This window comes from Danio rerio, chromosome 24, assembly GCF_049306965.1.
Source record: "Danio rerio strain Tuebingen ecotype United States chromosome 24, GRCz12tu, whole genome shotgun sequence".
Classification (NCBI taxonomy): Eukaryota; Metazoa; Chordata; class Actinopteri; order Cypriniformes; family Danionidae; genus Danio; species Danio rerio.
In genome coordinates, this window is record NC_133199.1 from 15,849,342 (window position 1) to 15,867,500 (window position 18,159).

The window sequence follows — 18,159 nt, forward strand, 5'->3', positions numbered from 1 at the left end:
TTAATAATAATAATAATAATATTAATAGTATTGTGCACTTTCACATCGAATTAAATCGTTTGGAGTGTGTGGCTTAGTAAAAGCTAAGACCCGCAGCAGGCAGTTGTGAACACAGTTTCATATGCATCTCTCCGGTTTGCTTTCTGAGACAATAAGAGCAGTGTTAGGCTGGGCTGTCGAGCACAGATCAACATTAAACCCAGAGTGAGCTCACATCAGGGGGGCTGCTCTCTTAAAGCACCGCATCTCAAGCACAATAACACACACTCACTACAGCCTGACCATTGATTCATCCCGCACTCTCCCAACAAAGCCATCTCTATGCATTTATCAGCTCTCAGACAGTGTTTTTTAGTACGTAGCTTGCTAAAAGCCGTATACCCCGAGGTGATTTTTACATTAGAGGGGGGTGATCTGACATGCACAGCCATTCTCTTTCTCTTTCCTGGGATGAGCGCTGCTGTTTTTTTTTGATAACCATTCGTTCCCCTCTTTTAACCTTCTCTTCTAAAACATACTTGAGTTAATTAAGCCATTCCTGAAATTCCGCTTAAGCTCTTTTCTCGGATTCCTTGTTCGGAGCGCGAAGAGAACCGTTTCCTGTCTGCGAGATTAATTTAACAAATGACTGCACCGGATTAATGTAATGAAATAGCTTCAATAGAATTTACGTGGAAATCAATATTAATTCTTTGGATCGCTATTAAAACTCCATTGTCGACAATGGCACGTGCCAAACTGGTGATGCCGGCGTGCCCTGTCTGAACTAAACAGGCATTGTTTTCTGTTTCTGTTTTTATAAGTGCCTTTTCCTCTTGCATTTGTTTTCTACTTCTAATTTTATGTCTCTCTTTTGTAAAGTGATTAAATAAGTGTTGGGATTAGTCACCAAGGCATTGTTATGTGGTTGTATACATATTTGGGTGTTGTACCCTGGGTGGTTCACAGATGATTTCTTAATGAGCCCTTTGAGTCATTCTTCCAGAGTATGTGTAAATTGTGTATGGCGCGGTATGTATCTAATTTTAATAATCACTATCAGGGGTGTTGCTAGACATAAAGCTGGGGCACAGGCCCCCTCAACTTGGTTTTCTGTACGCGTGCATAAGTTTGTCTTTGATTAAACTACATAAGCTTTCAAAAGCACTGATTCAATAGCGATGTCTATATCCTAGGATTACCCCTCTTAAGTATTACACTTAAATATAAAGTAAATTGTAACTCAAAGCTTTTACTGGGACTAGCCAAGTTTTGCTCTGACATGTGCCCCAGTTAATGGGGTCTAGCGACGCGCCTGCTCACATATAATGGGATATTTAGGCCCAATCTCAATTCTACCCATTAGTCCTTTCCCTTACCCCTAGTTGTGTGCGTTCATGTGAAGGAGTAGGGCTGTCCCAATTCTCTTTAGCTTGAAGGTGTAGGGCTAAGGGGAATGCAAGATAGTCCTCAAAACAGCAATTTTTTTTTTTCAGGAGAACAATTTCCCAGAATGCACCATCTACAACTGCAGCATGGCTGCACATAGTAGTTGCACAAATTAGTATTTTTTGTTATTATTACGTATTATTACAACAAACAAGCATATGTTTGAATATATTAATAACAACATTCGTATTTTACAGTCACGGTTTTTAAAACAAAGGCTAAAATAAAAAACTCAATTTTGCTATCTATAATCCCTAAAAATAACTCCCGTATAGCAGTCCCGCAACATTCTATCACTAAATGACACTCGAATTCCCTGTCAGAATAGTCTAGTGGCTGGGAATGACCTTTTTACAATGTCTGCTATCATGTTAATGTTGTTTTTTGTGTGTTTGCATAGATTAATATGGCCACGGTATAAATGCACAGTATAGTTGTGATCTTATTGCCACATTATATCCTTATGATAACATGATATTGTTGCCTTCTGTGATTTCTTAAGATTAATACCAAAAAATAACGCAACTGGTATAACTACAGCAGTCGCTACCGTCTATCGCATATGAAGCGAGAGATCACAATGTCATATGATGACGTGTGCAGGTTCTGTAGTGCTGTCCCATTTCTTAGGGGTACATTTTGAAGCCCTCCCCCTTAACACTCTGTTTCAAGGGCCAAGGGGAAAGAGAAGGGAAATGTGTAGGAGTTTAAAAATAGAATTGGGATTTGGCCTTAAACAGCTAATATTTGTTTTGGGTGTGTATGGAGCGCAATAGTAGCAGGTGTAAAGCCAAATGTAAACGAACACATCCATTCCAAAATACTGGTAAATTCTGACATCATTAACCTGAAATGACCCATAATTCTGCACTTGTATTTGTAAACCTAGAAGGAATCTGGCTTTTGTTGATGGTTTCACTTTTATTTAAAGCGTTAGCATTCATGCACCTGCTTTAATCCAGACATCCAAAATCAGATTTAACCATTTGACTACATTACAAATTCTGCGGATGGATAAGTATTGTAAACAACTTCAATGAAAACATGTGGAGAAACACTTTCTCATGTGGAGATACATAAGATGTGTGTGTGCTGACGCTCACTGGAGCACTTCACGTACACATGCATCAAGAACCTAAAGTAGAGCTTGAAGGTAAACAAACAGTGGTTTATCATAAGCATTTTATCGATAATTTTTCCAACAGTTGGCATTCAGGAGAAACACTATCTAACTAACACAAGTAGCTAAATGTGTCGAGAAAAATATCCAGAGGCTTTTATTTTCATAAACAGCGTGGATGTGAATTTTTTTTTGAATGTCCTGATTGGCTGGATTAGACGTCTCACGTCAGCGTGTTCTAAACGTGAACATGCTCTTAGCGGCAATTTTCATTCTGCGTTTACACAGAGCAGCAATTCTGGCAAATTGCCAATAATGGTCCAACTTCTCTTTTCGAAAAATTGCCAGAACGAATTTACCTATATTTTCATAAAGGGCCTGTTCACACATGATCCCTTCCCAGAAATGTGTCTGATTTGAGAGAAATTGCCAGATTAAGAAATTTTCCTGAAAGGTCTATATGTGCGAACAAGGCTATTGACTGACCTTTGAGTTAGCAAACACCAATACTTATGAGTTTTTTTTTTTTTTTTTTTGTTTATAATGCCCTTGTAAACTTGTTAATGATATGCACTAAACTATGTGTCACACTTCCTTTAACTAATCTAGTATTTACTTTTATTTTTAGGGAGCAGCCCGTCTGTGGCATGGCCTCTGATCTTGGAAATGCTCAGACCATGGGAAAACCCATGAACCCCATGAGCTCTCCAAACACAGCGGGTTCCTCGTGCACTCCCCAAGGGCAGGACGCCACCATCAGCAGCAACACATCCACTTTCCCCTCCCCTGGTGCCCAGAAGGAGCCTGGTGCCATGCACCGTTTCGGCTGCCCGGGAACCATGAGCCATTCGGCAACCATGCAAGCGGCCACCCCTCAGGGCAGCGGGTATCCACTGAAGCTGAGCAGCCCGTCTCAGGGTAGTCCGGGCATGCTTTCTCCACGTCACCGAGCCAGTCCTGGAGTAGCAGGATCTCCACGCTTACCCCCGCCACAGTTCTCTCCAGCGGGAAGCCTCCATTCACCTGCCAGCATGTGCACTAGCAGTACTGGTGGCAATGGGGGAGCAGGGGCCAACCATGGTTACACAAGCAGTTCACTTAATGCTCTTCAGGCGCTTAGCGAATGCCATGGCGTAAGCCACGGACAATCCCTGGGATCGCCTGATAGAAAGTTAGGGTCCCCAGCTGCACATTCGGTAGCAGTAAGTCATCACCTAATTAACAAAATGAGCGTACCTGAGTCATTCGGAGAGCAGAACCAATCAGAGCAGGGCACCCCTGGACAGGATGAAGGCATTGATCTGCCAAGAGATGAAAAGGGCAACCTCGGGCAGTTCGGCAACCTGGACGGCAGTGATCCTCAAAGCCGACTGCGCGACAACAAAAGTCACACTAAACTCCTGCAGCTCCTCACCACTAAAACTGAGCCTATCGAGTCCACTTCACCCCCTCCAATGGCCGGTGGAGAACCTGGGTGTAAAGACGGCGGTGCAGGGAATGGTGGCATGGGTTCTCAAGGCGGAAACGGGTCACATGCTACCTCCCTGAAGGAGAAACACAAAATCCTTCACAGACTCCTCCAGAACAGCTCTTCGCCTGTTGATTTGGCCAAACTTACAGCTGAGGCCACAGGGAAAGAGCTGTGTCAGGATTCTGCTGGCGGGACGGCCGGTGTGCCCGAGTTGGCCATTAAACAAGAGCCTGTCAGTCCCAAGAAAAAGGACAATGCCTTGCTGCGCTACCTACTGGATAAAGATGACAATGTACTCAAGGGTAAAGGTATTAAAATGGAGCCTGGAGAGATCAAGGAGGAGGGGGGCAAGATGACTGGGATTAAGACCGAGAAAACTGATGGTGGCTACGACCGTGTGGAGCCGGTAAGTGATGTCTCCTACTGCATAAAGAGTCATTAACAGCATGTCGTTTATTTACTGTTTCACCTCTAGCATGCATTGACTTCTAATAAATCTTCCGGCCAGAGTCAATTATTCCTCTTGTACTATAGTTACCACAACTAACAACACTGTTTGGATGTTGAATTTCAAAAGGTTTGTCAGTTGTTTGTCCTCAAACTGCTTCTGTTTGTAGGACTAGTATATTAGGCCCTGTTTACACTGTCAGGTCTTGATGCCAATTCCGATTTGTTGCCTATATCTGATTTGTTTGCCTGTCTGTTTACACGTTGTTTTAATTGTGACCCATATCCTATTCATGCGTTTACACTTGCCATACAATTTACGATGTCGCGCATGCATAAAGACGGATTCTAGCATCTGTATCATGATGATATGTATAATCCATTTATAAATAATATTGTTTTGTTTGCGTCTAACCATCCACACAAAATATTCTTATTATTTTGTTGCTGTTGTACCATGGATATTTTCTCAAATTGTCATTAAACTTGGAGCTAACAAATTACTAGATAAAATAAAAATTTAATCGGTTGTCATCAGTTAAACAAGCCGAGTCATTGCCAGAAGCGGCCCGGACTCTACACACAGACTCGGGCCAGATATGGGTAACAGGAATCATCAAACAGATGTGCGCGAGCGAGCTGCGGGCTACACTCGGCCCGGATAACACTCGCTGATGCTCGAGCTCGTCCCGATTACTACCTGCCATCTGGGACTAGCCACAATGGAAGAAATTGTCTTGTTTTTAGCTCTGCGAAATAGGGGAAGTGTAGTAAAAGCAGTGAATAGTTCAGTTCATATTTACACTTACGCAGTTTATGTAATGGTATGGCCCATGGTAATGGTATGGTGTGAGTGTGTAGTTGAAGATGTAGCTTTTGCCTGTGTGCGCATTGCTGCGTACTGGTGTTGGAAAGAATAAAGTTGTTCTTTGTGAGGCCGCAGTGCTTGTATTAATAGTGACAAAAAGCAAAAGTTACAACACTAAGTTCGCCCAACTTTAAAATGATTTTGAGGCGGAGGTGGGAAAGGGCCGTCATCGGAGCTTGCACTTATCGTTTATGTGCTGTATGATGTCCTCCACCATTCAGAGGAATGTATGAGTACAAGAGAGGTCTCAGGTCTGGTGGCAGCAAATTGTGGCGATTGACCACTTTCCTCCTCTGTGTTTCCGTTAATGTTGTTTACCGTGTCGGCATCTCCACACATGCTCTTCCTTCTGTCATTAAACCGTGGAGAAGCACCACATTGTTGCAAGTTTAATGATGTACAGAACGAAATGCCTCAATAAATCTGATCTGCCTGTTTACATGACAGTCACATTGTCACATATCCGATCTATATCTGATTTATTTCCACATATGAAGGAGGCCTGAAATTGTTCTCTGAATATCCAAATGCATGCGCTTTTTTCGTGTTTACACAATCATAGAACAGATTCGATCTGTGTCACATATGAGCAAAAAATCGTAATTGGGTCACATTTAACTGGCAGTGTAAACGAGGCCTTACAGTTTGTGTCTCATGCAAAGTGTTTTGTTTTGATTCGGTTTTTGACGGTTGTTGGCTGTGAAATTGTTGAAATTATTTAACCTAGTGGTATGGAACTGTAATGTGGTCAAGATCTGCCAGAATTAAAGTTTAAAATTTGAGCCACTCGGTTCCCTGAAAATAATTTCACACCTTAGAATGTTCATCTGCCAATTAGCATAGGGCTGAGCGATGGCAAAAATGCTATCTAAATAATTATTTTCCATATTGAACGATATTGATATATATTTTAATATAAGTTGTTAATGTTTCCAGATTTTAAAGAGTACCCCAATTAGAGGGTCCATTAAATGGTATAACATTTTTGGCCAATAACATCTCTAATATCAACACACTTTTAGATTCCCATTGTTGCATATTTCTGCTCTGTGATTGGCTCTGAGATCAATATAGAGTAAAAAAAAGTTCAGAACTTATTATTGATATTGACAAATTTTATTGTGATTCGATATAATATTGTTTATTGGACCAGCCCCACATCAGCATCAAGCATTTCAGCAACGCCACAGTATAATTAAAGTTAAGGCATGTTAAGGTTTTGTTTATTTGTCATCTGTTGCTTTAGGTTTAGATGGATTTTGATTGGTTTTGGATAATGCTGGATAATGTAACTCTGAAAGTGATTCCAACACTTTAAACTCCCTTGTTTTGTTAAAGTTATATTTGTAGTTTAGACTGATATTCATGAACATTTAGGACAAGTTTTAAGCATTGTCTTTATTGCTTACAGAATTTGTGTTAATGGGCCTTTAGGTTCTACATTGATGCAGAGAATTATTTTGACTGATTGGTATCATGGACTTGTTTTGTTTTAGTTTGGAGGTTCACAATACTTTTGCAGTTTGTTTTATTTTTTTGTTCGTTTTTTTTTATTCTTTAATTAATTATTTTTTTTTAATTGCAGCTTTGCTCTACAAATTTGTTAGTTGTTGCATATTTAGCACGTTTGAATGTTTTTTTTTTTCTTTTTAAGAAAAAGTTTATATCCCTGCTGTAAATCCAGCTTAAACCAGCCTAGGATGGTTGGCTGTTTTTAGCTGGTCGACCAGCCTGGTTTTAGAGGGGTTTTGGAAGGGGTTTGACTGGTTTCTTAGCTGGTCAGGCTGAGTAATTACTTGCTAAAACCAGCTTGACCAGCCTAGCCAGGCTGTGAGCCCAGCTAAGTCCAGCTTAAATCAGACTGGTCAAGTTGTTTTTAGCTGGTCATTTTCCAGCCTGACCAGCTAAGACCAGGCTGGAAATGGCTTGAAACCAGTCTGGAAATGGCCAAAACCCCTCTAAAACCAGGTTAATCCATCACCTAAAAACAGCCAACCAGCGTAGGCTGGTTTAAGCTGTTATTTTGAGCAGGGATGGTTTATTAAATATATAATTTCATAAATATGTTATAGTTACCAGCCCCCCTTTAAAATATTTTCCAAATGATGTTTAACAGAGCAAGGACATTTTCACAGTATGTCTGATAATATTTTTTCTTCTAGAGAAAGTCTTATTTGTTTTATTTCGGCTAGAATAAAAGCAGTTTTAATTAAAAAAAAAATTTAGCTCAAGATTATTAGCCTATTTTACAGAATAAACCATCATTAAACAATAACTTAATTACTCTAACCTGCCTAGTTATCCTAATTAAGCTAGTTAAGCCTTTAAATGTCACTTTAAGCTGTATAGACGCGTCGTAAAAAATATAGTAAAATATTATTTACTGTTATCCATATATATCACACACACACACACACACACACACACATATATATATATATATATATATATATATACATACAAACACACACACACACACACACATATATATATATATATATATATATATATATATATATATATATATATATACACATACATACATATATTTATATATATATATATCATGTATGTATGTATGTATATATATCATGTATATACACACACACACACACATATATATATGTGTGTGTGTGTGTGTGTGTGTGTGTGTGTGTGTGTGTGTGTGTGTGTGTGTGTGTGTGTGTGTGTGTGTGTGTGTGTGTGTGTGTGTGTGTGTGTGTTATTTCTATTTCATCCAGATCAATATGCATCAAAAGCTCTTTTTGTCCTTGCAATGCACCTACAATCTGAAAAATCTTTCTGTACTAACTAACATAATGAGCACAGCTGACGTTTGCATATGCAAAACCACCATCCCAATCACTTCTGCTGTTTTGTAAATTATGGCTGGATTGCAATGGAGTGTCACTGCATAATGTGCGCAACGGTGCTTTTCAATTAATTACTGCATATCTGAAAAGCCATCAGACAGCACAGTGACCTCTCCTGCTAAAGTAACCGCCATGACAACTGATAACAACACACTTTTAATTTAGGTTTGTGTCGTATCGTACAAGCCTGTCTGTCCTTTCCTTCCCTCTCTGCATATCTTTGTGTTTTCTCTCTGTTTGGGTGTGAAAGTAGAGCAAACAACAGATTTCTAAAGCGGCCAATGAAGCCCCAGATCGAGGCAGTATGGTAACAGCAGGGATATAAATGACTCAGCCAGCTGGAGAGAGAGAAAGAGAAAGTGAGAGCTCTGTCACAGGAAGTCGATTCTGTGGGAAACTGGCAGGACTTTCTCAGAAGCAGCGCTGACATTTGAAAAAAGGCGTTTCGGCGCATCTCATCTGGCACAGCGGTTGGCACATGCCTTACAGAGCTGGCAGCAGGCGCCAATCAGGGCCGGAGAAGTTGGAGAGGCGTCTAGGGTCAGGGCAGCAGAATGGAGAGATTATCCCGTATATGTGTGTGTGTGTGTTTGTGTTCATTGGGCCTCCCGGGTCTCTTTTAAAAGCTGTTGATTGAGCCACAAATTGAGTCATAGTTGTCAAATCAAAGCAGCGGTTTCTGGAAGCTGCTGCTGTTAGCCTGTTAGCGGAGTGACCCTGCCGGCCCACGGTTACTAGGAAAAGACCCGGAGATCCGCTGGAGAGGAACCTCTGACCCCCGGGCCTCCACGACAGAGCCATTGAGGACATGAAGTACTGTGATTTACAGAGCAAGCAGGCCACAGCGGGACAGGAAGAGTGATGGAGGAGATGCTGGAGCACGGACACGATGAGAGAGGAGAAAAAAACGGAAGGCTGAGGGAAAAACTCAATTAGGGAGGAAGCAGGAGAAATGAGAATGAGATGTGACAGGAGTGCAGAGGCATAATACTAAAAAAGAAACATGTATTTTTAGGTTTCATAGGTGTGAATTTGAGAGTAAGAGATATTCATTTGGAACAAAATTTGTCGTTTAAAATAGGGGCTGCAAAATTTGTCGTTTCAGCATCGATATCGCAATGCGCGCATTCACAGTAGTTTATATAGGCCTAAAGTTATGTGTGCAACATTTGAATATTTAAAACGACCCCTGAGGAATGTGAGGGTCAAGAGTCTCTGCATTGTTATTTTAGGGGTCAGAGGCTGAAAAGTTTGGGAATTCCTGTGTTAGCATGCTAGCATTCTGTGTAGAAAGTAGCTCAGTTAAAGTAGGTATCACTGCAGCCCGGAGACCTCCAAGTGGGAGGGATTACACCGCAAGTCTGTTGGGTTTAGGTGGTATAGGTGAAGCAGATATTAATAATCAGGTTACTGTGGGGTTGAGTTTAGGGTTGGGGTAGGTGTAGGTGTAGACGTTAATAAAACACAACAGGTTTCTGTTAGGTTGGGTTTATAGTTGGTGTAGGTGTAGACATTCATAGAACAAAATATTAGTCTCCGTGTCATGTTCAAGATATTACATAAATATAAACTCCAGGTTTGTACAGCCCTTTTAGAGCTCGAAGGCCCACCCACTTGAAGCTGGCTTTGACCTCCGTTTATACCCTTCCCGCTCAGTTTGCCGTCTCTCTCTCTCTCTCTCTCTCTCTCTCTCTCTCTCTCTCTCCTAATGATGATGATGATGAGATGATCAGCAGCTGGTTTGATAGAGATACAGCTGAGAGTGAAGAGAAGCAGGGATCTGTATGAAAGGTCATGATGCCAGAGAGCAAGTCTCAAGAAGTCTTCATGACACCACTACTGTCCTGACTCTCAGCAGCGTCGTTCACTGCTCACCCTTATTTTCACAGTTGGCTGGCAATTAAAGGCTTTCCATGGCTCTGGACAGGGTGGCATTCAATAATGCAGCTTTTATGGCAGGCGGCAGAAATGACCCAGATGCACATATCATTGGTGGCTTCAGTTGAGGCGTTTACTGATGTATCAATCCCTCTCTCTTTCTCTCTCTCTCTCTCTCTCTCTCTCTCTCTCTCTCTCTCTCTCTCTCTGTCTGTCTATTGATCATTCATCCTCTCTTCATCCTGTATGTCCTACTTTGCTTTTCTCTGTAGCTCTGGTTAAAATCAGCTGCTTTGCTGAAGAGTGTTTTTATGACATCATAAGTGCAGTTACAATACAAACGCTGTTTAAAAGGTAGCCAGCAACCTTATAAGACAGCTCCTTTTGCAGATTTGCATCTCATGCATAGTTCATGCAGAACACAATCCCATAATGCACTGCGGCGAGGTCCGTGAACGGCTTTGTGATGGCCTCATCTGAAATCACATACTTCTGTTGAATAAGTAATTACTTTGTGGCTGTAAAAAAAAAAGTTTGTCCTATATAGAATGAGCTTGATCTATATGTACTGCATTTGCCATGTTTTCATTGTCATGTGACACAGTAGCATCACTACACAGCAATCCACAGCTCTCCCGCACCCTCATGGGATAGAGAAGTGTTCATTGGTCCATTGTGATTCTTCCTACACACTATATATAGATATTTTATACTACATTGTTTATTCTTGACCTCATTACATCATGAAGTTATCATAAAATATGTCAAATGTAAGCGCAAGAAATTTTACAGCATCGTTCAATAAGAAAGCTTAGCTATAACCTAATAAAAAATGTAAATTTTTTTAACCAGTGTGTGTTGCTAAGTATTTTTTGTTAGCAAGCCATGCTGTTAGCATCATGCTAATTGTTTATCTAGTGCAGGGCTGTCCAAACCTGGTCCTGGAGGGCCGGTGTCTTGCATAGCTCAAACTTCCTTCTACACACCTGCCTGGAAGTTTGTAGTGTACCTAGAAAGAGCTCGATTAGCTGGTTCAGGTGTGTTAATTGAGGTTGGAACTAAATTATGCTGAACACCGGCCCTCCAGGACAGAGTTTGGATACCCCTGATCTAGTGCACTAGCTAATATTTTTGTTAGCAACATGCTAATAGTTTACACAAAATATTTGTCTGCTTAGATCTTTATATTAGTATGGCATGCTGTTAGCACCATGCTAATTGTTTATCTAGTGTATTTGCTAATATTTTTTGTTAGCATGTCATGCTGGTCCCAACATGCTAATAGTTTACACAACATATCCATGTGCTTAATTATTTATATTAGCAAAGAGCATAGAATCACCAAGAGGTGACACTCTAGTGCGATTTGGGAAACAGCCACTAGATGCCTTATGTGTCACGCGGCGGACATTTTGGAACGAAAACTTCAGCATAACTACAGCATAAGCCTGCAAAATAAACTATTAAAAGTGCTAATAATTGTATTAGGTATTGTCGTCTTTTAGGTTGTATCTCAGCCTTAATGTGTTTTTTAAATAAATAAATAAAAAATAATGCAACTGCTTGCCATCACAACAGCTATAACATCCAGTGGACGGCCAATCGCTTTTACTCCAAAATTGTGGAATTGCGGGGCTGTTGCTGGACGCGGCTGTTGCAATGGAATGTTGTATTGAGTGTCGCCTCTTGGTGATTCTAAGCTCTTTAATATTAGTATGGCGTGCTGTTTGCACAATTTTTTATCTAATGTATTGCTAATACTTTAAAGCATATCATGCTGTTAGCAACATGCTAATAGTTTACACAAACTACCTGTCTGCTTATTTCTTCTTTTTTTTTTTAGTATGGCCTGCTGTTAGCATCATGCTAATTGTTGATCTAGTGTATTTGCTAATATTTTCGTTAGCATGTTATACAGTTCCCAACATGCTAATAGTTTACATAATATACTGTAGCTGTATGCTTAGTTTTTTATTAGTATGACATACTGTTAACATTATACTGCTTGTTTATCCAGTGTGTATTTGCTTAGATTTTTTGTTAGAGTATCATCCTAATAGCAACATAAAAGGTTGGCCAAAATGTGTTTAAGTAGTTTTGTTAGCATGTTATGCTGTTAGCAACATGCCAATAGCTTACCATATGTGCAGTATGTTAACCAAGTACTTTTTGTTAGTTTGGTTAGCTAAATGTTTGCCTAGTTTGCATGTTTATGACATGCAAAGGTAGTCTATATGCTTATACATTCTATTTGTATCAGTAGTTTATTTATTAGTTTAAATGTAAAAATGACAAGAGATTAAATTAAGTAGTTTTAATTGTATAAACATAAATAAACAAAATTAGGAGTACTACAATTAAAAAAGTACAATCTAGAAAAATGTAAATCATGTATCATAGAAATAAAATTATCTCAGGATCTCAGTAATACTTAGACAGCAGTGTTGAGCAGTTTTGTTGCTGCCTACTATATTTAGAACATTCCAAATGTTTACATTCCACGTGTTTACATTCCATTTGGTTAGCATGCGGAAGCAAACAGCAGAGCAGCTTGCTAGCAGCATTTCTAGATTTTTCTAAATGCTCTTGTAGAATAATGTTAGTGTTTGTCTTTGTGACGGTCGTGGTTTGTTTTTCCCTTTATGTTTATGAGTGTGTGTTATAGTGTGATGCTCTTGCTGAGGTGCAGCAGGAAGTGTGAGTCAGGATAGGGTGTCACTCCTCTGTGCCCTTCATCACCCCTTACAGAGCTCTAATCGGCACCCACACACAGACTCACACACACACTGTCCCACAGTGTCACTCTCACCTCATCGGTGGCTGCTCTGTGTATCTATTAACCCTGTAACCTCTCGCACTCCTGCAGACACATGGCTAACAGCCCCTCATCCCATCACACTAGCACTGGTACTTCAACAAACAATGAAAGTTTACACTTGAGCCCTAGCACAATCAGCCATTTGATTGATTGTAATAAAAATAATAATAATTAATTGAGCTTCAGTCAAAGATAAAGTAGCTGAACTTTGTTAAAGGTAAAATTATAGTTTTATATACACGTTTATGATCTTGTGAAGCCAATAGAATATTCATGGCGTCATTGGAAAATATTTATGATGATTATTAAAATACAATAGTCATGTATTTAAAGCTTATAATGCACTTTAAATTGTATAACGTATGTATAAAATACAGTATTTATGGACTCTGTCCATTGGAAGGCCTAAAAGTCTTTCAAATTGCATTTGTATAGTGTGCGCGCATACGTGCCTGCATGCTGCATGCATGTGTGATAAGATATCAAGTAGTAACGTATGTGTGACAGGCTGAACTTCATCCAAAATATTATATTTAGTTATAATTTTTTTTTATTGTACAAATGAAAAGCAAGTTTTACAGTTTCAGCCTTTTAGTGTTAGGGTAAAATATATGTGGAAATATGCAAAAGGACTTTTAATTTGTCACCTGGCTCAAACGCCTCCAGTGAACTATATGCCATTACAAAATCGCAACATTTAAGCTCTGTTTTCTTTAAAAATCAACTATTTTCACCACCAGATTGATATACAATATAACGTGAGTCTCAGAATGTAAAAGAAGGACTGCATTAAATAACATTTTCCCCTGCCATGTCTTTAAAATATGAAAAATTAATTTACCCCAGTATTTTCAATGGTGTTTCTGCGCTAACTTGCCAATTTTGGCAAGCGTGTACATTTAAACAGCTCGATTTATGCTTCAACAACTGACGATGGCTTTGGCAGCCTGTTTAAAATAGAAGTTCATGTGATTAATTTAGTATGCTTCTATGCCTACTTTAGTAAAATAGAAAACATTTCTTATAATCATATATAAATTTAATTGTGGAAAATTACATAAAATGTTATAGCAAATTAATAATAACAATAAAAACAACAACAATAATAATAATAATAGAAAAAAATGCTTTTGTGAGGCAATAAAATAAATGAGACCTTTGGGTTTGTTATAGCCCCAGGATAATGTGTTTTTAATCCGTTCTTGGACCTAATTAAAATATTAACATGAAATAAAATATAAATAAATTCAAAATATCATCCATTACGTCTGTATGGTAGAATGTGGTGTATAGTATAAGTACATCAACCTGTCCTTTATTATCTACCTGTATCCAGACAATGTGAAAAGGAAAGGAAAGGGAAGGAAAACGTGTGCTTGTTTGAGTGCAGTAGCAGCTGATGAGATGCACAGGTCTTATAGAAAGCCTTCCTGCTATTGGCTCCGCATAAGGCTGACGTCAGTGGCTCCCACTGGAGAACAAGTGATCCGCATGTGAAGAGTCCATGCTAATGCACAGACACACTCCAGTCTGAACGAAGCGAACACACACACATTCAAAACACAGCAGAGAGGGAGCAGTGCAGAGAGCAAGACGAGATTGCTGAGGCTACATTTACACTAGTGTGTTTTCATTTCAAAATACACAACTCTTGTTAAAACACCTGGCATCCACACCAATCCAGTTTTGCCCCTTAAAAATGGAGGGTTAGTTAGGTTTTAGTTAGTAAATTCTGGAGTTACTTTTTAGTATAAATGAAGCAAATCAAAGGCTTGGCTGCATGCATTCACTACTTGATTGGCTCTTTTTGTCTCAATTGGCTAGATTGTAGATAATTCCTGATTCGTTAAGCCCTGTCACATGATCATTAAATTGATTTTATTTATTTATTTAATTTAAATGTATTTTTTGTGATGCGATGTACACTCGCAGAAATAAAGGTACACGAGCTGGTCACTGGTACCTTTTCAAAAGGTACACATTTGTACTTAAAGAGTCCATATTGGTACCTCAAAAGTATATATTAGTACCTAAACAATTTAAGAGAAACACTTTTGTACTTTTTAGGTAATAATATGTACCATTAAGGCAGGGGTGTCAAACTGAATTCCTGGCGGGCCGAAGCCCTGCACAGTTTAGTTCCAGCCCTGCTCCAACACACTTACCTGTAGGTTTCAAACAAGCCTGAAGGACTCAATTAGTTTGATCAGGTGTGTTTAATTAGGGTTGGAACTAAACTGTGCAGAGCTGCGGCCCTTTTGGAACTTGGAGTTTGACACCTGTGCCTTAAGGTTTTCATATGGACCTTTTAGGTACAAATTTTCACCTTTTGAAAAGGTAGAACCCCAGTGACAGCTCATGTACCTTTATTTCTGAGAGTGTACGCATTTCTGTGAGACTGCAAAGAACACTTTTTTTTTTTTATGCCAAAATGTTTTGCTTATTGATAGAATAGCAGTCAATAGAATAGCGAATTAATTCTTACTCTTATCTGTTTGGCCAAAAATGACAGAATACTTTAAAGGTGCTGTATGTAAGCTTTTAAAGGATAAAAATGCTACAATATGTTTGCAGATATTTGAGAAACATGCTAAGTGAACATACAGATGTATCTGAAAAAAGAAATGCTAAATTGCGTTATTCTCCTTTGTCTTTGTTTTGTTCTTTATAACATGCCCACTGCCAGTTTACCTGATTATGTCTCAGCGTGCGGAAAGCGCACCGTGTTTCATTTCAGTCATGAAGGGTTCTTTAATGTATGCGGCCAGAGCTATAAAATACGAACTTATCGGGATAGCAGCAGCCTCTGAAATGAGGTGCAGATTCAGAGTTTAAAATACTGGATGGTCAGTCAATCAAGCACACTCGATTGTGTTATTTTCATCAATCTGGCAACCTGGTTTGCGGAGTCATCAGAGAATGGGCTGTTTGAAAAAGTGTTTTAAACATGAACTGCAATACCCAATTTAACCACTGAGTGACAGTCTTCTATACTGCACATTTAACGTTGTTTTGACTTTATAATGACTAAATCTATTATTGTACCACACCCTGGCAGCACAGTGGCTCAATGGTTAGCACTGTCACTTTACAGCAAGAAAGTTGCAGGTTCGTGTCCCGGCTGGGCCAGTTGGCATTTCTGTGTGGAGTTTAAATGTTCTCCCTATGTTGGCATGGGTTTTCTCCGGGTGGTTCTGTGTCCCCTACAGTCCAAAGACTGTATGTGTGTGTGAATTAGGGAGTGTATGGGTGTTTTCTAGTGCTGGAAGGCCCTCCGTTGCATAAAACAAATGCTGGAATAGTTGGTGGTTCATTCCGCTGTGACGCGGCCCCTGATAAATAAAGGGACCAAGCTTAAGAAAAATGAATAAATGTACCACACCTTCTCACATACACACAATATCACATATTGCTTACACATCACAGCATGCAGTCGAACAAACAAACATGCATACGTCCTGACCAGTTTTAGAATTTGTGGTGATGTTTTGCATGAATACTAGATCGTGATTTATAAGAAAGGGCATTATGATTAGCTTGATTTATCAACTTAAACGTGACATTTTCTTTCAACACAATTTAAAGCGTTTGCTGTTTATAATGGGTACTATTATAATCAATGTTTTATACACTAACTCTACATTTATTTACCATAATGACGCTTGTCCACCAAAGCATTTTTATGCTGCTGAAAATGCCAGCGCCCTTCTAAAATTACTTAGCTGTGAGCACTTCTCCAACTTTTAGAGCTTTTTAAAAACGTTGAATGAAACATTCGCTGCTTGCATGCCCTAATTATATAGTTACTTTCACATTTTCACATTTTTATCTTGTTTTGTTCTGAATATAGATAACAATTAAAATATTTGCTGCCATCTTAAAAGTTTTTTGGTCACATGTAACCAAAAAACCTATTTCGTTTGCCCAGTTAGTGTGGTTCGTTTGGCATATGTGAATCCAGCAATCGCGCTCAGATCCGCGGCAAATCAATCGGTCCGAGATTGCCTGAATGAGGTGCTCTCGGTTCCGTTGAAACGAACTCTGGAGCGGATCGATTGTAGTGACAAAACAATACGATCCGAGCCCGGCTACATCACAGTGTATCATGGATATGTCATAGGTATATTTCTGCTATATAAAGAGAGAATGATGAGTTGAGCGGGATGTCATTCCTACCGGTAAATGTGCGTTTCATGTAAAATACGAAATTAAAAAACATGTTGCCTATTAACGGGTGCTGTTTTTCCGTTAGGAAAATTGACTGAACAGCAGTCTTGTTTTATCTGTTATTTCTCTCTATAATGTAAAACCTATAATGCATAAGCCAACTGCTATGTATGAAAAAGTCTTACCTCTGATTTATACTTGACTATGTCTGTGGGTGTCACCATTCAAAATGAAAGCACAGCTTTTCGCTTATAATGTCTTTATTGCTCATCGCCATAAATTAAAATAAGGACGCATGACTGCTAAGGGGGACTTTGAAGAATAAACCCTGAAACTCTGACCAATGTGAGGAGACTTTACTCACACATGACTTGTTTTAGCTCTTTAGGTTTAGAAACTTTGCCGTGTGAAAGCGAACCACACCAAGAACAAAGAGCAACATATAAACTATTTTAATCACTGTTTTGGAACAAATGAATGGATTCACTGTAGTAAAAGCACCCTTAATGTTCTTAATTTGCGTTATTGACAGTCCATTAACTAAGAATATTAGCTCAATAAACTACTAATTAGCTGCTTATTAATTAGAGGTGTAACGGATCACGGTTGATCTGTGATCCGTACGGATTACAAATCATGGTTTGGAACACACATGACCTGCTAATTAATAACTTTTTTGAACTTGTAGGGTAATCCAACATTTATAACAAATGCAGAGCGGTCGCCACAAATCACATGTATGAAAGCATTTTGGCTTCCCTGTAAAATAAAATGATGATGGAAAAAGTTGTGGTGAGACCTACCTAAATACTTTCTTTAGCCATTGTCTAACGGTGTATTCTGTCACTATTTGTTTAGCCTGCATTAACGCATTTAGTGTAAAGCTGCATGATTAAACATTAATAGATCGTGATTTCAGTTAAACCTGCGCAACATTAATAATAAATAATAATACTAATGATTTGCATTTGTTCAAATCCTTTTAAGCGCTGCCTTCAAATCTGCATTTGATCGAGAGAGATTCAGTTTTTACACTTTTTCAGTTCATTGAAAACAGTCAAATAACAGTAGAACTGGTTATTTTTATAT

General features: G+C 39.1%; 1 protein-coding gene across 8 annotated transcripts in view; it reads left to right on the forward strand.

The window, feature by feature from the left end:
* ncoa2 (nuclear receptor coactivator 2) overlaps positions 1–18,159 on the forward strand; it is a 207,566-nt gene that overhangs the window by 144,167 nt on the left and 45,240 nt on the right. For all 8 annotated transcript variants that reach the window (XM_009297336.5, XM_073940585.1, XM_073940586.1 and 5 more), the window contains 1 exon segment: positions 3,177–4,425. In XM_009297336.5, the coding sequence (XP_009295611.1) occupies positions 3,177–4,425 (1,249 nt within the window).